The 21,589-nt window shown below is 39.2% G+C and overlaps 1 protein-coding gene across 1 annotated transcript in view; it reads left to right on the forward strand.

The window, feature by feature from the left end:
- C14H1orf21 (chromosome 14 C1orf21 homolog) overlaps positions 1–21,589 on the forward strand; it is a 233,203-nt gene that overhangs the window by 115,514 nt on the left and 96,100 nt on the right. Inside the window, exon 3 of the mRNA XM_043923080.1 lies at positions 8,541–8,635. Coding sequence (XP_043779015.1) covers positions 8,541–8,635 — 95 coding nt within the window. The remainder of the gene's footprint in view (positions 1–8,540; positions 8,636–21,589) is intronic.

Here is a 21,589-nt window from a genome sequence, read left to right on the forward strand (position 1 = left end):
GAGGGTATAGTAATGATCGCGAAGGGACTGCCTGACTCAGAATTGCTAGTGATCTGTGAGGTCCTTCAGTTGAGTCTCCGCTTTGTGTATAAGGTTTTCCAGATTTAGTCCATCCTGGTGGACTGTAGCCAAGTGGAGTATGGTCAGCCTAGTTATGCGGTCAGTCTAGGGTCAGTCTAACCTGAGGAATATGCTCTAGGTAGTAGAAAGTTTCCCAGAAAATAAAAAAAGAAAAAAAAAAAAGAAAGTTTCCCAGAGCACAAGCCTTCTCCCAGGACAGTGGTTTCTCTCGGACACTGTTTCCTAGCCTCTTCCGTTCCCTCCCTTCAACACCGCCTGCCATCGCTCAGCTCAGAGCCAGCCCAGAGTAAGTTTTCAGACTGTCCTGAATAAGAGCTTTCCAGGTGAGGAGGGTTTAGAAGTGAATCAGGGTTAGATATACTGTGGGCATCAAAGCCTTTAATGCTTCTGAGACAAAATTCTCTTCGATCCAACAGCTATTGGGCACTGACCTGTTGTTGCAAAACTAAGAACCGCAAAGCTATATCTTGGAGATTAGGATGGTGGGAGAGGTGAGATAAGTTCCAAAGCATATCCCAATGATATCATAGTGAACAGTGGGTTCCAAAGTCAGGCAGCTCCCCATTTACAAGCTGTGTAAAGACAGGAAGGGAGGCATGGAGAATATTAGCTGAAAAATTCCCAAATATGATCAACAGCAGCAACCCACAGATTCAAAAGCTCAGCAGCTCCAAAAAAGATAAAGGATGGATGAGACTGGATTGCCAGCAGTGACTTTCCTACCCTATTATGAAACTATGGCCCCTCACCCGACTCCCAGCCAGAACATGTTTCAATCCTCGAATTTTTTCCTTTATGTTGAATGTCTTAGAAGTACACCAATTAGTGATTCCTGATTTAACACAAATCATCTTTATTGGGGCACCAAAAAAAAAGGCTAAGGTGTAAGTTTGAAAAACAGGCTTTAATACATGCCTTAGTGGAATACTACAGGTGGGGACAGGCAGTAGGACTGAGAAAACAGCAGAATGGGGAGGCTTGGGGAGAGGTTTACATGGAGATGCAACTTGGGTTCAGAAGAGGAGGTTCTTTGACATCAAAGACAAATTGCCCATTTAAAGCTTTGGTTCAAGTCAAGCTTTACATCAAAGAAAAGAGAAAAGTGTTTCCTTTCTCCTTCTTCACCTCCTTGGACCACATGACCACCTTCTTCCAAGACCTTACTACTGAGGTTGCTGGTGCCTATATTGAATGGTTCAGCTACATGAAATTAACTGGGTTTTCCATGGAGTAGCCTGGAAATGAAATCATCTCTTCGCTTGGAGAAGTTTACAATTACTTGAAATCACTTCACATGTGAAGGAAATAACACTAAGGGTATTTGGGGCAAGTTTTAAAAGTGAAAAGTAAGAACTTAGAAATTTGAAGTCAAAAGAGATAGTTGTAGTCCAAAGAGATTGAAGATTTCATAAAGATAATGAACCTTGAACTCAAATGGTCTTTGAATCAACCGAGAGACTAGGAAAGAAATTCTGGATAGGGGAATAATACAAGTTTTAGCTCAAAAGCTTACATATAAGTCAGCCAAGACTTCCACACTGAGGACATCACAGCGAAAAGGTCAAGGTGAAATAGCAGTTTCACACCCATTGCACTTGTTTGCAAAAATGTAAAGAATGGCATTGGGTTTTGTTTTGTTTGTTTGTTTTTTTTTCATTAGATGTCTTTTTTTTTTCATTGGAGAATCCAGCAAGGGGAAACAAACAAAATTGAAGCACGGATTGGGGGAAATTTTATTCATCTGTGAACTGAAGTCAGGTCTCTAGGTTTTATCTCTTTAAAAAAAAAAAAAAAAGGTTTTATTAAACACCAGTGTGCCAGACACTTTGAGTGAAAAAAACAGATACCTCATCCACCCAGACAGCATCCAGTGAGCCCCTGAGAAAGACCACGGCTTAGACACAGCAGACATTAGGTGAGTGTGGAATGAATATGCAGATGGAGGCGTGAAGAGTTGATGGGTGGAGTCCTCCAAAGTAGGAGGCCACATTTCCTGGTGTAATTGACCCAGCTGACCATCCATCTTTCTATGGCTTTAGTGCCATAGAGTTCTGCCTTCTTGTCCTTCCAGAAAAGGGTTTTCCTTCCAGAGTGGCTTTTTTTTTTTTAAAGCAACCTCTGTCCTTCTTTCTTTAAAAAACAATCATCCTGCCTGTTCTGAATTGGAACCTCACCCGTTCACTCTTGTGCCCTTGAGGAAGGCTGAGACGAGAAGCTGTGCCAATGGCAATAATTGAGTTAGGATATACAGAAAGATAGAGGAGCATTATTTTATTGTAACCTGGATTTCACTCAAATAATGATCACTCTTCTTTTTCCTATCATGAAAGTTATTGTTCTTTGAAAATCATGTTGTATTTTAATTAAAGCACCATATGTACATAGTTAAAGAAAATACTGAAGGCTTATCATGGACAATTATACCCCCTTATCACTTCCTCTCTTATTTGTCAACATAGTTAAGTCACCATTTTTATTAAATAAATTATTAATGTTTACATGATGCTTTTTGTTTTTATGTGCTGTGTGCTAAGTTGCTTTGGTTGTGTCTGACTCTTTGTGATGCTATGGACTGTAACACACCAGACTCCTTTGTCCATGGGATTCTCCAGGCAAGGATACTGGAGTGGGTTGCCGCTTCTGATGGATTTTGTGCATTAGAAATAGTATTCCCTGCAGAACCAGCTGAGTTTTTCTAAAGCAGCAGCCAATATTTTTTGAGCACTTGTTATGGGCTAGGCACTGTTTTAAGTGTATTCATGTGTTAATTCACATGACTCCATGTGTGAGATTACATACTGTAAATATTCCCATTTCACAAGTGAAAAAACCGATGAAAAAACCAAAGCACAGAAAGCATGAGGAAGTTGCCCAAGATGATATGGCCAGTCATTCTGGCCTCTGAAATGATGCTCTATGATGACCCAGATGGGTAGAATGAGGGGGATGGGGCGGGAGTGGGAAGGAGGCTCAAGAGGGAGGGGATATATGTAAATACAGCTGATTCACTTCATTGTACAGCAGAAATTAACACAGCATTGCAAAGCAATTATACTCCAATAAAAATTTTTTTTAAGTTTTTTTTTTCCATTTATTTTTATTAGTTGGAGGCTAATTACTTTACAGTGTTGTAGTGGTTTTTGCCATCCATTGACATGAATCAGCCATGGATTTACATGTGTTCCCCATCCCGATCCCCCCTCCCACCTCCCCCCCACCCCGTCCCTCTGGGTCTTCCCAGTGCACCAGCCCCGAGCACTTGTCTCATACCTCCAACCTGGACTGGCGATCTCTTTCACACTTGATAATATACATGTTTTGATGCTGTTCTCTCAGATCATCCCACCCTCGCCTTCTCCCATAGAGTCCAAAAGTCTGTTCTATACATCTGTGTCTCTTTTTCTGTCTTGCATGTAGGGTTATCGTTACCATCTTTCTAAATTCCATATATATGCGTTAGTATACTGTATTGGTATTTATCTTTCTGGCTTACTTCACTCTGTATAATGGACTCCAGTTTTATCCATCTCATTAGAACTGATTCAAATGTATATTTTTAATGGCTGAGTAATATTCCGTTGTGTATTGTACCACAGCTTTCTTATCCATTCGTCTGCTGATGGACATCTAGATTGCTTCCATGTCCTGACCGGCGTGTAATGGTACCTCATTGTGGTTTTGATTTGCATTTCTCTGATAATGAGTGATGTTGAGCATCTTTTCATGTGTTTGTTAGCCATCTGTATGTCTTCTTTGGAGAAATGTCTGTTTAGATCTTTGGCCCATTTTTTGATTGGGTGATTTGTTTTTCTGGAATTGAGCTGCAGGAGTTGCTTGTATATTTTTGAGATTAATCCTTTGTCTTTTTCTTCATTTGCTATTATTTTCTCCCATTCTGAAGGCTGTCTTTTCACCTTACTTATAGTTTCCTTTGTTGTGCAAAAGCTTTTAAGTTTAATTAGGTCCCATTTGTTTATTTTTGCTTTTATTTCCACTATTCTGGGAGGTGGGTCATAGAGGATCTTGCTGTGATTTATGTGGGAGAGTGTTTTGCCTATGTTCTCCTCTAGGAGTTTTATAGTTTCTGGTCTTACATTTAGATCTTTAATCCATTTTGAGTTTATTTTTGTGTATGGTGTTAGAAAGTGTTCTAGTTTCATTCTTTTACAAGTGGTTGACCAGTTTTTCGACTACACCGGAAGGGGCCTATAGATATCAAGAAGTGTAAGCTGGAACAAGGAACTATTTTTTTAAGTTTTTTGAAAAAGATCTTAGGGAAGAATCTGAAGTTGTGCCAGGATTTGGCGACTTAAACTTAGTTTGGTAGATAGGATGCTCAGTGGGAGAAACCTAGGGGGAGTGAGTTTATATTAAAAAGCAGAATAGTTTAGTCTTTTAATTGGTTTGTTTATTTTTATAAATATTTTTTTTACCTCTTTTCCTAAGTCCTCATGGTTTCCTGAGCATATAATAATAATTAGTATACTAGGGAATCTTCAGGCAAATTCTGAATGAAGAAGCAGTCCAGAGCATTCAGAGAAGATGCCCAGACAAATGTTAGATTTTGATATGAGGACTTTAGCACAGAGTTTTTGAAATTGAAACAGTCCTGGAAAAGATGTGGTTTATTTTGGTACATATGTCATTGCTGAGAAGACGGAGTAAGAAGGTGTGAAAGTAGATGCAAATTTCACCATTCTAGGAAAGAGCTGGACGATCCACTCATACCTCAAAGAGCAGAATTTCTAGAACTCTTGCCTTTCTTCTTTCTTACCTAATATGTACTTTTAAGAGAAATGTTAACTGTTTAATGATTTTGGCATTATAAACTCACTCCAGCACTTACCTCCATCTAAGTGCCTCATGTTAAAGTCAGTTCCCTTGATTATAAATGTAAATTTGTATCAGATCTTTGTCTGCAAAGCTTGAGAGAACCAGTTAGGGGCCGGTGAGTTGTTAACAATGGAAGAATTGATAGGATCTAGAAAGTGGTGATGATTCCGTACCATCTAAAACCAAGTCAAACCATTTTATTCCCTTCTAGCTCTAAAAACTTGGTTCTATATGTATATTTGTTGTTGTTCAGTCGCTAAGTTGTGTCTGACTCTTTGTGACCCCATGGACTGCAGCACCCCAGGCTTCCCCATCCTTCACTGTCTCCCAGAGTTTGTTCAGATTCATGTCCATTGAGTTGATGATGCCATCCAACCATCTCGTCTTCTGTCGTCCCCTTCCCCTGCCTTCAATCTTCCCCAGCATTAGGGTCTTTTCCAGTGAGTCAGCTCTTCGCATCAGGTGGCCAAAATACTGGAGCTTCAGCTTCAGCTTTAGTCCTTCCAATGAATATTCAGGGTTGATTTCCTTGAGGATTAATTGATTTGATCTCCTTGCATTTTATGTCAAAAGTGAGGTCCAAAGATTTGGTGGGAAACAGTTATCTTTAGTTTGATGGAGCTGCCCCTCTCTGGTGTGATCTGAGGAATAAGATACTATCACCACAGCAGTGCTTCTATCCCAGATATATTTTGACTGGCACAGCCTGCAACTATTTACACAGAGAGAAGGGGGAGTGGGTTTGAAATGGGGTGTTAGCCTACTGTTCCTGACGTGCATTTTAATAAGCCACCTGACAAGATCAACAAGAAGAAAAGAAAAATCGTGAACAGGTGTGAGGGAGCTGGAGGAAGACGGTCTGCTTTTCACTCCTCTTAATCAAGTTGGCACATTGTTCTTTCACCAGGACTCTCTGGCTGTTAACAGTGGCTCTGCTAATTCCCTCCAGTGTGGGATCTGATGAAGGGGGCCTAAAATCCCCTGCGGATTCCCCTGTGCCCTAATAAAAGGAAAAATGGATTTCTGTGGTGGTCATGTCACGGCCATAGCCTGAAACGCTCTGTTCATCCACCCAAAGTGTCATTTGTGAAGGCGGCATTACCATGGAAATGTGTGACACGTTGGTTGACAAGTTGTCTATTTCCAGATGGGCATCTTCATTCCCAGCATGAGCCTTTGAGAGATTTGACAGACCATTTTTAAGTCTTGGCTTTGTACAGACTGTGGTTTATCTAAGGGCCTTGCTGGCTTTTTTGTTTCACACTGTGATGGATTTTGTGCAGTGTGTTGTGTAAGTAATAATGATAGGTCTGGCTTTGCAGACGTGGCTGTTTGTTTTTTTCTTTCTTTTTTAGCCAGTCATAGCGTGTTCCATGAAATTGGCATTGGCTAGCTGTGTTTGTTAATAACACACTAAAACCTATCCTCTTTCTAAACTGGTGATGTTATAGAAAGTCTGTATGTGGGATAATGCTGCCTTGAAAGTCATGTAGCCAGCAGCTTTTCTTCATTGAAAAGAAGTAGAAAAATATTAATAGTTTGTCTACTACTTTCAATTCAGTTTTGTTTCCTGGATGGATAAAAAGAGAATGAAGGTTGAATACCACTCCCCTGTTTAGAGAGTGTCTGCTATGCACTATTGCTTGGTATAGGAAGGGACAGCTGGCAAGGCCAGGGCAGGTTCGCTCTAGGAGAGACCTTTTCCTGTGCTGCTGGCAAAGGGCCGTCTTTTGGAAGGCTTTTTCAGAAAGTTCTGCTTAGGACCTAAAACGTGCTTTCCCCATCTTATCACATGAGGTTGTGTGTCCTCTAGACAAAATCATAGAGTCTGCTGGAACTGTGTTTTAAAAAACTAGGTATGTATGTGTGTAATTTAAGTAATCAGAGACTCACCGTAAGTCATTAACATCATAATTTAGTTAAGTGTTAGTAATTATCCCAGTGAACTATCATTTATAAATATTAATGTTCCAAACTGAAGTTAGGGAATCCCTCTTTAGCTATTTTTTTCCTTTTATTTTTATCTCTATATAATTGTACTGGAGGCATAATTAGTCAGTGTCTTTTCAGTTAACAAGTGCTTTTCCAACTCTGAGTAAATAATTCCTAATTAAATGCACCAATTTTATTGATTTATTTTCATTTTTTTTCTCTTCTGCGTACCAAATTGAAATGTGAAATTCTTACACGTTGTAACTGTGGATCAGAACCCACTGATTCACTTGTTAATACATTTAGGATGTGATATTCCTAAAGGACTCATTAGTGTAAACTTGTACCACTCTTTCTAATTTCTTTAGAAAGAAGGAGGATCAATAACTACCTTGAATTGTCAGAAAGAAAAAACAATTGGCCTCTGAATAGGGAGTCTTGATTCAGAAATATGCAAATACATTACTTTCATAAGGAGGATAATTTTGAGAAACATCGGAACAGCATAATTACTAAAGAAATACTACCATAACAAACATCTTTGGGGTGTAGCATATTGAAGGATAGTATGAGGAAGCCTGAAACTATTTTGGAAATGGTGTTATAAATAATAAGGTAAGAAATTATGTAAGGATATAGACATTGTAGCAAATTAACTGCAGACAATAAGAAACTATATTGCAACTTCCTAGTGATAGATATCTATCTATTAGGTAGTCTGTTATATACATTATTCCATGCCCTTTGCTAGGCAGTCATCATTGGTTGATGAAATTTTCTAGTTCCATAATGTCTGTGATTTTTCTCCCCACATACTAAAGATGACTCAAAGTCACGCCTGTTTTTGACCTTAGTGTACCCAAGTCATTTCCTGGTGACAGAAATCTGGTGAAAGTGTCAGCATTGTCATCACCAAACCTCTATCCTGGAGAAGGACTTTTATTGCAAGTTTTCCCAAGTTTGACCTTTGCTGTGTTTCGATGTTGGAATTTGTTGTACTGTCTTCCTCTGGCTGTTGCAAAGTCCAGGTCCTGTCCATGGCCTGGTCTACTCTCCATCCGTGAGTGATACACCTACCAGTTAGAGCCATGCTCCTCTCGTGCGTGACTTTACAGAGAGGTTAAGAAGAAGTCTGTATATACCATATGAAATTGTTGCAGATTGTTGCACATTTAATATGTGAATCATCAATAGGAAAATTTCAACTTCCAGTTGTTTACATCTATTTGTTGATCAGTCAAGCTCATTGCTTTTACTTTGTTTTTTCAAAAGAGAAAAATTTAAGTGTGAATGTACTGTATAACACTGCTGCCACAGGTATTGTGAACTAATATTCTCATGGAGGAAAATCTCCTTGGATCATTATGTGACATGCCCTATTACGTATAAATTCCAAATAGTCTTTGGAGATGGAACAACCTCCATTTCCACTGACACCATCTGCTGCCTGTAAAAGGACCAGGCAGTGGCACTTTCGTTAGCTGCCTTCATGATGCTGAACTTTTCCCAGTGGACAGAGGAGAGCACTTCATAAAGAGGCTAGTTAAGCGTCTTCCAGATTGTTTCAAATGAACCATATATAAAAGCCACAGGGAAAAAGGCTCTAACAAATTGTGCTGTTGGGCTTTTCTCGCTGACACTTTCTACCATTATAAAAAAAGTTATAAAATGTCTTTTCTTTTTTTGGCACTCAGATGAGTATAGGATCAAACCGGTGGAAGAGGTCAAATACATGAAAAATGGGGCAGAAGAGGAGCAGAAAATAGCAGCCAGGAACCAAGAAAACTTGGTAAGAACTGCATTTCTTGTATAACAATGAATTTTGGTGACAACTTTATAATAAAATCTGCACTGCATGTTTAAACTGCAACTTAACACACCAGCGCAAGATTTTCTTGAAAATGCCGTTGCTATTTATAGCTTGCCTGGAAGCTGCACCATTTACTTCTGGATCCTGTTTGTTTTCAGACGAACCCTTCTTTAATCTTGATAGAGATTTCTCCAGGAGAAGCAGCAAAATTTTTAATGTTTCAAAATGATTAAATTTAAAGGAAAAATCATGAAGTAGGATTGACTTTTATGGGGGGAGGACCTTTTTTTTTCTTTTCATCCTTTATCTCTTAATGCCGATCAGAGTGAATGGCTAAGTTTAGTTATTATTGATATGTAGTGTTTTAAGAAAGTTGCCTTTCAAAGGAAAATAAGGTACTTAGAAGGTAGGTCTTTATCAAATAGTCCTTCACATTCACAGTGTTGAGGTATTACGGGTTTTGAGTTAATGTGAGAATTCTAATGATCTGATAGTTAGAAACCTCTTCCTCTAAAACAAATCAATCAACATGTTCCACCTTAATATTTTATCTCTGAAAAAACATTTAGTAAATTATCATATTAGCTGACTTCTTAAGAGATTACAGATTGTTAAGAATATTCATTTATTCAGTTGTGTTGGAGCAACATTGTTCTTCTCTTTTATTTTGGGATTAATTACTGCTATTTTTTCATGTTTCAGTGAAGACATTTTTAAGAAGCTTGCAATGTCATAAATATTTTCACTTAACTTAAACTCCTTTCCATGTTGTGCTTTGTTTTTGTTTTTATGATTTCTGCCACAGCAGAGGGAGTTGGCAGAAAGTTAACCAGTGCTCATGAGTATTTAAGGCTGTCATTTTCCATGATACACTAATGAACATAACAGGCTCATTCTTTTTCCTCTATTCTTTTCTGAATATATAACCTATGACTTTGCAGTACTCAAGTATCAACAACTGAATATTTTAGATCATTTTAAAGGAGCCAAAATACTTTAATAAAATTTTACTTCATAAATGGGATTTGGATTTTAAGGTATCCTTTAAGTCACAGAGGTTCATCATACCTTATGTTTTAACATCAACACTTAAATCAGTCCTGAGTGTTCATTGGAGGGACTGATGTTGAAGCTGAAACTCCAGTACTTTGGACACCTGATGCAAAGAGCTGACGCATTTGAAAAGACCCAGATGCTGGAAAAGATTGAGGGCAGGAGGAGAAAGGGACGACAGAGGATGAGATGGCTGGATGGCATCACTGACTCAATGGACATGGGTTTGGGTGGACTCCGGCAGTTGGTGATGCACAGGGAGGCATGGCGTGCTGTGGTTCACGGGGCCGCAAAGAGTCGGACGTGACTGAGCAACTGAGCCGAACTGAACTGAACTGAACTTAAATCCAGAAAAAAGTAACTATGACTGAACAGTAAAATTAATATTATCAGGCTTTTTATATAGAAATTGCTGTGCTTTGAATAGATACATAGAATATTTGAGTAGTTGAAGCATCAGTGGTCATTTTTCTACTCTGTTTTACTGAAAATCAGAGTTTGTCCTTGCTTGATATAATTTCATCTTAAGTTATAAATCTCATCTTGGGTAATAATATTTCCATTGATTGCTAAAGAGACACTGGTGACCAGTTAGCCAGTAACTGTTTCTTAGATGTTAACTGTCTACTTTCCGTGTTTGTATCTCTGAAATCCTAAAGAAAGCAATGACTTTTATCTTACAGCTTGTGAGTTCTTCCTCAGTGTTGTTAGGGCCAATACAACTTTTTTCCTTTTTCTCCCAGTTCCATTATCTATAGACTCCTTGAGGCTAGTATTCTTTTTCAGCACTATGGCCAAAGTTGGTGCTAGTGCTTTTCATGCAGACTGAATGGGGAGGTTCAGACAAAGAGAAATCTCTGGTCTTATTTATTCATGGATTATCTACGTCAACCCCACACCTTTTTACTCTGCCCTTCAATCAGAGTCCAGGCCAATAAGAGGAGTTTTCAGGTATCTAAAGATTTAGAAGGAAATGGGGAACTAAATGGTTGTTTTTAATTCTGAGATTTCTAGACTGCTTCACAAAATTAGATGATTTTCAGTTATCTGGAGGTATATTACCCTTATCACCTCCATGTTGGGGGATGCATAATTAAGTACTAACCATGCGTATCATTGGAGAAAACAAATAGCCTCCTAAATTTGAAGCTTACATTGGAAAGTGAATAAGAAAGACTTAGCAATTCTTTATTTTTACACCCATTAAAGTAATCTGAGAGTCAAGATGTTCTTATGTTTCAAAGAATGATTTTAAGATGTAGCTTGAAGTTTTTTTTTAAGATTTTTTGTTTACCCAAACTGTTGAAACTAAGGGGAGTTGGCAAACATAACCAAGGCATATGGCATGATGGTAACAACCGTGGGCTCTGGAGGCAGAAATTGCTTGGGTTCAAATTTCAGCTCTGCCACTGACTCGTTGCAGAATCCAGTCACTTCACTTCTGTAAATCTCTGCCTGTCCATTGAGGGAAAAGACAGTGCTTCACGGTGTTCTTGGCAGGATTACACAAGATGATTGTTATAAAACTTTGAGTGCAGTGTCTGGGACAGGTGAGAGGTGATTTAGTGAATATTTTAGGTTAATGCTAGTGTTATGTGTGTTTTGAAATCTCTTAATCTGGAACTATGAAATTACTTAAATGAATTAAGTTTTGAGTACCTGTTATGCATAAGGCCCTTACATGTATTGAGAGACACTGTGTCCTTAAGGTCTTTGTTCTTAAGGAGATTGCAGTAAAGTTGAGAGGGATGTTCAGGTCAACCAGTAGCTTATTGAGTGCCTCTGTGTACAATGCTCTGTACCAAACTCTGCAAACAATCACAGAAATAGGGAAACCACTGACTCTCACCACAAGGACCTTGTACTGCAATAAACAAGGTAAGTACCAAATCAGTATAAATAAAGCAGGGTTAGATAAATAAAAACAAGACTGACTCCAAAACGGCAACACAAAGACCTGCTGATATCAAAGAAGGCAGCTATCTTGTCTGTGTGGTGTCAGGACCTACTTCATGAAAGAGCTGGCCTTTAAAATGGGCCTCAAAGGATAGAATGAGAAAGAATGCCCCAGGTGGAAGTAACAGAGATGGAAAATGCAAGATGTATTTAATACAAAGCACATCATCCTATTTGACTGTGGAGTGGGAAGAGGCAGGAGAAGGCATCAGTAGATGAGCAATGGTAAATTAGAATCAAAATGTAGATGTGGTCATACATAAAGCTTTGATGTCCAGTGAAGAGATCCAGAATAATTCAGTGGATTCATGGGAGCCTTTGAAGGTTTGAAGAAAGAGATTGGCCATGTGAGATTATGATTCAGGAAAGTTATGTAACTTTAGCAGGTATAATATGGATCAGTGTGTGGAGCCTGGGTGGGAGATCATTCGTAATAGTTTTTGCAAGAGATAATGTGCCTGAACCAAGGTGATGGCAGGGAGGATAGAAAAGATTTAACAAGGTTGTAATAGAAGCAACAGGATTTGACAGCTCATTGCCAGCATTAAAAGAAGGCAGAAGAGTCAGGAGATAATGATAATAATAAGACTGTGACGTCTGGAAAGATGACCAGTGGTGGTGAGAATAACCACCTCAAGGAAACGACAGTGACCTCCAGGAAGTGATAAAATTACTAGGAAGACTGTGTTCGATGGAAATACCAAGTTTTCATTCTTTCGTTATTCATTACTCGTTCTTGCTCAGCCTTGGAAGATCAGATGTGGTCCACAAGGCAGAAAGTGATGCCTCCACACACAGGACACCGTAATAAGTGCAGTCACAGAGCACCTGTACCTGCTACCAGGGTCTTACCAGCTCTGTGCTTTCGGGGCTGCAGAGGCACACGATGTGAATCTCACCCTGATGTGAATCTCACTTTCTGGTAGCAGATAGAAGGCCTGTGACCTCAGTGACCACAACTCAAGGTACCTTGCAAATGTAGAGGTTGGTTTTGAGCTAGCAAAGATTTAGGAACTTTCGGAATATCCATGCAAGCGAGTCTAGCAAAGTCCACACCCATGAGTGTGTGCAGCTTGTCGCCAGGGACATGTTCAGTATGTTTTTGTTTGCTTCAGTGGGTGGAGGAATATATGAATAAGAGTCATTGGACCTCTAGGTCCAACTATTAGTTTGTACCTAGTAGTTGCTCAATAGTATTTAGATTTCCAGGTCACTCGGGCACTTTGACCACATTTTCTATGGATGGCAGAGATCATGCAAGTTTTCTGTAGCTGACGATGAATCATTTATTTCTCAGTCATTTATGTAATCAGTACAAAGATGTGCATTCATGCAATTTTCACCATTGTTGAGCACCCATGTATTTCACTTTAGTTCTTTCAGGTTTTAATTCCTTCTTCAGGAAGGTGGTATAAAGTCGTAACATTGGCTTTGGAGATTATGTATAAACATATATCAATATGGATCTTAGCTTATTTCTAGCTTTAGAATTTTGGTCAAATATCTGAGTCTTCTGAACTTCAAGTTCCTCATCTGGAATCTGGGAGTTATGAAATTATTGAAGGATTAGAAGAGAACATAGGAGTATATGTTTAGAATAGGGGGCTTTCTTAAAACATAGAAAATAAAAGCTATGAAGAAAGAAAAATAGTTTATTTCATTAGATCAAAATTAAGTAAAGAACACTTGTAAATAATTAAGAAAAAGATAATCCACTAGAAAAATAGGTAAATGAACAGATGGTTCACAGTAGTGGATATTGGGCAATAATAACATATGAAAAGATGTTCCACATCACTAGTAGAGAGACTACTTACTCCCTTACCCAACTTGCTGCCTTAGAAGATTCTGAAAAATGCTGACTTCAATCCAAAGTGGGCTCACTGGATGGCTGGTTGGCTACTCTCTAGGACACCTCTGTGCTTTTGTTCTCTGAGTTAAATATGTGCTTTCCAAGAGCCAATGTGATGCTTCCCAAAACTGTTTATACTGGTTGAAAGTCACTGTAATTATGTTATTCAGTTAAGTAATATGTAAACCAATGAAACACAAGTGTGGAAAGAGAACTCTTTTTGTAAAAACTAAATGCTTTAGAAAATCTTAATGAAGGTACATTACTAAAAACTTGTGGCTAAATTAAAAATTCTGCACTCAGAGTATTTCACAAGGCTTTTACATTCTCACTTCACTTAAGAAACCAAACCATGGAGTCTTTGATGTACATTCTAAGGGTGTGGCTAATGCAGAAAGTTTATGTATAGCCCCTGACAGTGATCCCTTACCTGAGAAGCTTTGTTCCTTTATCAGAAGTTGGAAGGAGAAATGCACAACTGTGTATTTTAAAACAAAGAGTATGCCTAATATATATATATATATATATATATATACACACATGTATATATATACATTTTTTTATATTGCCCTACTTTAGCTCACTTTATCATTTAATTACCAGTCCAGATGGTATTGCCTAATACAATTTGTATTGTAATGAGAGGAATGCATACTAAAACATGATTCCTTAGCTTGGAAAAACTTTGAGATTGATAATATCAGATTTTGGCATGGCTGTAGGAAAATATTTATTCACATACTAGTGGTAAACATCTTAGAAGATAATTTAGCAGTACCTATTCAAACTTAAACATGCGCTCAGCATCACCCAGCACTTCCATATCTTGATATCCACCCAAGCTGCCCTTGTGAATGAGAAAGCTTGCACAAGACTTTCACTGCATCATTGTTATTAGTGGAAAATTGAAAATAACTTTCATGCTATCACTAGAAGAACACTGCAGGCACAGTACATGTTCACGCGTGCTTAGTCATGTCCTACTCTTTGTGACCCCATGGACTGTAGCCCACCAGGCTCCTCTGTCCATGAGATTTTCCAGGCAAGAATATTGGAATGGGTTGCCATTTCCTTCCTCAGGGGATCTTCCCAACCCAGGGATCGAACCTGCGTCTCTTGCATCTCCTGTATTAAAAGGTAGATTCTTTACCACTGTGCCACCTGGGAAGCCCAAAGCTGTAGTACATTAGACAGCAATTTAAAAGAATGAGTTAGAACTTATGAACTGTCAGGGAGAAATAAAAATGGTAAATTGGATATGTATAATATGGTACCGTTCACTTTTTTTTTTTAAAGTGAAGTACAATAGCAACACTCTACATTTTCTGTAAGTGCTCGTAAATGTATAGGGATTCATAGAAAAACCTGCATGGATATGTCCCTTACTATTAGTGGGCCCCTGAGTTAATAGGGGACGTAAGTATGGCCAGGCTCAGTTTTCTCCTCTGCAAAATGGGGATAATAACTGAACCCACTTGAGCAGGAAGTTGTGAAAATTAAGTAAGATATTCCACTAATCTCTTAGTGCAGTTTCTGGCATAGAAAACACCATTGTTGGTTGTTATCAACAGTGGAGTTGGATTAGCTGGGAAGAATGAGAAAGGATTGGGCATGTTGGAAAAGGGGTTTTTTAAATTTTTCTATTTAATATTCTAATTTTTAAAAGAAAATTGTTGTTGTTCAGTCACTCAGTCATGTCTGACTCTGTGACCCCAAGGACTGCAGCACACCAAGCTTCCCTGTCCTTCACCATCTCCCGGAGCTTGCTTAAACTCTTGTCAATTGAGTTAGTGATGCCATCCAACCATCTCATCCTCTATTGTCCCCTTCTCCTCCTGCCTGCAATCTTTCCCAGCATCAGGGTCTTTTCTAATGAGTGGGCTTTTCACATCCAAAGTATTGGAGCTTCAGTTTCAGCTCATAAAAGAAAATATGAGTATATTATTTGTGTGATTTGAAATTTATTTTAAAGGGGATAATAATAACAAAACTTCAGTAACTATTTGGATACTTGGGAATCTGTAATGTAAGTAGGATTATGTCATTTTCTCACTATCTTAAATATCCTCAATTTTTTACCATATCTGATTAATAGCAGATAAGCTCAAAGAGCTCAAGGAAACTCAAGGACTATCCAGTTTCCTTTTATGTAAGTTAATAGTTTTGCATATAAATAATTTAAGAGTAAATTATGCCAGTCTTGACAGTATTCAGTCCCCTTGCATCTCTAAAGACAAATAAAAGACATTCTAGTTTTAGTTTTCAGGATTTCTCTCTCACTGTATATTAAAACATGCTCATGTTTTCGTTGATTAACATTTGTCATTCTTGAGCTCTTCTCCCTTCAGTTCAATTCAGTCGCTCAGTCGTGTCCGACTCTTTGCGACCCCGTGGACTGCAGCATGCTAGGCTTCCTGGTCCATCACCAGCTGTCAGAACTTACTCAAACTCATGTCCATTGAGTTGGTGATGCCATCCAACCATCTCATCCTCTGTCGTCCCTTTCTCCTCCAGCCTTCAATCTTTCCCAGCATCAGGGTCTTTTTAAATGGGTCAGTTCTTTGCATCAGGTGGCCAAAGTATTGGAGTTTCAACTTCAGCATCAGTCTTTTCAGTGAACATTCAGGACTGATTTCCTTTAGGATGGACTGGTTGGATCTCCTTGCAGTCCAAGGAACTCTCAAGAGTCTTCTCCAACACCATAGTTTGAAAGCATCAGTTCTTTGGTGCTCAGCTTTCTTTATAGTACAACTCTCACATCCATACATGACTACTGGAAAAACCATAGCTTTGACTAGATTGACCTTTGTTGGCAAAGTAATGTCTTTGCTTTTTAATATGCTGCCTAGGTTGGTCATAACTTTTCTCCCAAGGAGCAAGTGTCTTTTAATTTCATAGCTGCAGTAACCATCTGCAGTGATTTTGGAGCCCCAAAAATGAAGTCTGTCACTGTTTCCATTGTTTACCCATTTATTTGCCCTAAAGTGATGGGACCAGATGCCATGATCTTAGTTTTCTGAATGTTGAGTTTTAAGCCAACTTTTTGACTCTCCTCTTTCACTTTCATCAAGAGGCTCTTTACTTCCTCTTCACTTTCTGGCATAAGGGTGGTGTCGTCTGCATATTTGAGGTTATTGATATTTCTTCTGGCAATCTTGATTCCAGCTTGTGCTTCATCCAGCCCGGCATTTCGCATATAAGTTAAATAAGCAGGATGATAATATACAGCCTTGATGTACTCCTTTCCTGATTTGGAACCAGTCCATTGTTCCATGTCCAGTTCTAACTGTTGCTTCCGGACCTGCATACAGATTTCTCAGGATGCAGGTCAGGTGGTCTTGTATTCCCATCTCTTTCAGAATTTTCCACAGTTTGCTGTGATCCACACAGTCAAAGGCTTTGGCATAGTCAATAAAGCAGAAGTAGATGTTTTTCTGGAACTCTTTTGCTTTTTCAGTGATCCAATGGATATTGGCAATTTGATCTCTGGTTCCTCTGCCTTTTCTAAAACCAGCTTGAATATCTGGAAGTTCACAGTTCACATACTATTGAAACCTTGCTTGGAGAATTTTGAGCATTACTTTGCTAGCATGTGAAATGAGTGCAGTTGTGCAGTAGTTTGAACATTCTTTGTCATAGCCTTTCTTTAGGATTGGAATGAAAACTGACCTTTTCCAGTCCTATGGCAACTGCTGAGTTTCCCAAATGTGCTGGCATATTGCATGCAGCACTTTCAAAGCATCATCTTTTAGGATTTGCAATAGCTCAAGTGGAATTCCATCGCTTTCACTAGCTTTGTACGTAGTGACGCTTCCTAAGGCCCACTTGACTTCGCACTTTAGAATGTCTGGCTCTAGGTGAATGATCACACCATCGTGGTTATCTGGGTCATGAAGATCTTTTTTGTATAGTTCTTCTGTTTATTCTTTCCACCTCTTCTTAGTATCTTCTGCTTCTGTTAGGTCCATACCATTTCAGTCCTTTATCATGCTCATCTTTGCATGAAATGTTCCATTGGTATCTAATTTTCTTGAAAATATCTCTAGTCTTTCCCATTGTATTGTTTTCCTCTATTTCTTTGCATTGGTCTTTGAGGAAGGCTTTCTTATCTCTCCTTGCTATTCTTTTTGAACTCTGCATTCAATCATTTGATGCTGGTTTTGGGGGCTTTTTGGGGGGTGCAGAGGTTGGGTTTGGGTCTTGGTATGTATTTCCTAGATTTATATGTATAATAGTTTTGGACTCACTATTTCCAGATATCTTTATATGAATAAGAAGACTTTTCTATCAAGTGACACATGTCATCGGTGGGTAAACTTTTGATTTCAGTCTTATCTATAGAATTAAAGACTGAGTTGAAACATGCTTTTCTAAGTCACCAATTCCTGAGTGCAGTCAAGTGACAAGACAAGAAATAGAGCATTCTAATAGGCTTTAGTGGAAACGGAGAATGGAATCAAGTTTTAGGCGTGCCCTCTTCCTCCCTGTTGAGTTTGTTAGAGCTTCTGTACCTGTCTCCAGTGCATTACATTTCCAGTAAACGTCAGGACATCCGGTGGCAGGAATGAAGACCTAGAGGTTAGGAGACATCTTTGATAAGAGGATATGTTCCAGTAACCTATCAGAGCTTTCTTTGGAGCAGTGGCATTCAGCTGGTGAGCATTGGGAAGTGGCCCTGACCCACAGAATATGCCATGGTTGAAGTAGTCCCCTGGAGGACTGGTGTTCTCCAAAGCACTGGATTGATTGACAGTGCTGAAACAAACCAGAGCAGCCTGCAGTTTCTCCAGTACCTGTAGGTCAACAGGAAAACTTAAGTGCTCAAGACCACCATCACCATAAGCCTATGAGGAACAAAAGGCATGCGAATGAACATTGTAAACTTTGACTCAATGATGTTTATTCTAATAAGATATATGTGCTGTGCTATGCTCATTTTGTGACCCCATGGGTGGTAGCCCGCAATGCTCCTCTGTCCATGGCATTTTCCAGGCAAGAATGCTGGAGTGTGTTGCCATTTCCTACTCCAGGGGATTTTCCCAACCAGGGGATCAAACCCACGTGTCTTGCATCTCCTGCGTTGGCAGGCAAATTCTTTACCACTGAGCCACCTGAGAAGCCAAATTAAATATATAATTCTCATCTAGACACTCTTATAATTAGGAACCCTCAAAGAGTTGATTTAAAGTTGTCTTTTAAACAAATACGACCATGTTTACTTATCCCATGACTCTGTAGAGCAGCTAATATAATAGCAAACTGACTTTTCTGTTTAAAGGTTTTTCTTGGTGATTGTAGGAATAACTGTTTATCTTTTGAGTGCTGTCTCAAATGGAAGGTCAAGTAATTATTTTTGGAAACCAAATAATGCTAAAGACCATGACTTTGAATTGAACCAATCTCCCAAGTCCTTTAAACATTCCTAGCACTCTTGAGAATAAGGCAAAATAAACTGACAGGAGTCAAGCTAGTATTACATAGAGTCAAGCTTGACAAGGCACCTGAATTCCCCTCCCCTCCCTCCCCTCCCCCCTCCTTCCTTCAGGGTGCCGATTGGATTTGAGCTAGTCTGGGGCTGGAATGGATTGTGAAGGCGGGGCATTGAACTTGAAGGAGTCCTGGTTCCCAAACCAGAGTGAAGATAGGGGGTGGTCCTAAGAGCATCTGATTTAGACAAGAGAGACCTCACCCTCGAGCAGCTTCCTAAGTGTCGCTTTAGCACAAGACTCATCCCCAGAGATTCCCAGCTTCTAGCTCAGTGAGTGGTCTCATTCTCCCTTCCTATTCTCTCATGCCTATGACATTGACACCAGCGTCATGTTCCTCCAGATAACAAGAGACAGCATCGGGACCTCAGACGGGATCTACCTTAACCAGAGCCTTTTAGTATCTGAAGGGAATAACCTCCATGTGAGCTTTAGTTTTGGGGATTCCATCCTCTTACATGTGTTGTGACACAGAGGGAACAGGAAGGAAGAATGCTGTCTCTTCACTGATCTTGGAAATCATCCTTCGTCCAACTAGTATTTTTGTGTTACTTGAGCCAGGCACATACAGGGTCTTAAAGATTCTCCTGGCACTGTGGTTAATTTACTTTAGAGTAGAATGGGAGTAGAAAGGATGAGGGATTTGTTGAATAGGCCTTCTAAGATTTAAGTGTTGAACAGAAGCAAAGTTCCTGATTCAGGAACAGAATATTATGAGAACAAAGAAAGGCCCACAAATTGCTTTGTAAACATAAAGTCCAACACAAATTATAGTGATTATTGTTGTCCCTACTTAAAAGGACACCTGGATTTGTTTCTGAGATTAGTTGCTACTTCAGGTGGAAACAAAGTTAACAAACAGCATTCTTCTGGGTCCAAGTAAGAGTTAATACCTATTCCCCTTGAAGAAAGACATATTATCGAGTGTGTGTGTGTGTGTGTGTGTGTGTGTGTGTTAGTTGCTCAGTAGTGCCTGACTGCTTGTGACCCCATGGACTGTAGCCCGCTAGGCTCCTCTGTCCAAGGAATTCCCCAGGCAAGAATACTGGGGTGGTAGCCATTCCCTTCTTCAGGGGATCTTCCCTACCCAGGGACTGAAGCCGGGTCTGAGCCACCAGGGAAGCCCTATATCATCATAGCAGACTTTGTTCTCTCACAGAGAAAGGACAGTGTTCAAGTGTACAGTTTCCCCCTGCTATCTGAAAGTAGTGCTGCTATGAAGCCTGTAAGCTGGAATGGTGTAAAGTGAAAAAGCAGTTACCTTAGGACACATCTTGCTAATGGAGGCACACAATAAATTGAGATACAGCACAGACGCCCACAGACACAGTTGAGAACCACAGCAGCTTCATGCTGAGATGCTGAGCGTGGTCCCCGGGAAAGGAGCCTGGTGGCGCCACTCTCCCTGTGCGGGGCACCCACCGCCTTTCTCACGGCTCGGGCAAAACAAATGCTGAATATTCTTTTCCTATTTTCGCCTTTTCCCCGAACAACAAAAATCCTCTTTGGATTTCTTTCAGCATCCAAAACAGATACTAACGTAGTTCTTTTGTAAAGGCAAAGTGGTATAAAGCAAACTTTGAGAAAGCAAGGGATACCTGTACCCATGAGATGTAGAAACCCATGAATTGAAGGTGGATTCTGGAGCACCTGCTATTGTCATTCCAACAGCTGAGCATAGCAGAGCATGGCTGAAACCCTCTTTCAAATAGCTTTTCTTCTTTCCATACTAATACACTGACCTGACCATAGGCAGGTGAAGATGGTGTTTGGGGTCTGGTACAACATATCGTTTTTTTAATAACCTGTTTTTAAATTGAAATATAGTTCATTTACAATGTTGTGTTAGTTTCAAGTGTACAGAAAAGTGATTCAGTTGTACAGACGTATATTTTTTTCAGACTTTTTTGCATTATAAGTTATTATAAGATATTGAATATATCTCCCTGTACTGTACAGTAGGCCCTTATTGTTTATCTGTTTTATAAATAGTAGTGTGTATACATTAATCCCAGACATCAGATTTATTCCTCTCCTTCCCTTTCCTTTGGCAACCCATACAATTGTTTTCTATGCCTGTAAGTCTATTTTTGTTCTGTAAATAAGTTCATTTGTGTCATGTTTTTTTTTTAATTCACATATAAGTGATATCATATGATATTTGTCTTTCTCTGGTTTTCTTCACTTAGTATTATTTTCTCCGGGTCCATCCACATTGCTGCAAATGGCATCATTTCATTCTTTTTTATGGCTCAGTCATATTTCATTGTATATATGTGCCACATCTTTATCCATTCATCTGTCATTGGACATTTAGGTTGCTTCCATGACCTGGCTATTGTGAATAGTGCTGCTAAAAACATTGGCATGCATGTATCTTTTTGAATTATAGTTTTGTCCAGGTACATGCCCAGGAGTGGGATTATAGGATCTTATGTTAACTCTATTTTTAGTTTTTTACAGCATATCTCTTGAATAAATTCCTATTTCAGTGTACTCAGTTCTTACTGTCAGCTAGATATTATCTGGGCGCTGATGGAAAAAAGAATTAATGAGGTACTGATATAACTTGGGAAGCTCAAGGGG

The sequence above is a fragment of the Cervus elaphus genome, chromosome 14 (assembly GCF_910594005.1).
Source record: "Cervus elaphus chromosome 14, mCerEla1.1, whole genome shotgun sequence".
Classification (NCBI taxonomy): domain Eukaryota; kingdom Metazoa; phylum Chordata; class Mammalia; order Artiodactyla; family Cervidae; genus Cervus; species Cervus elaphus.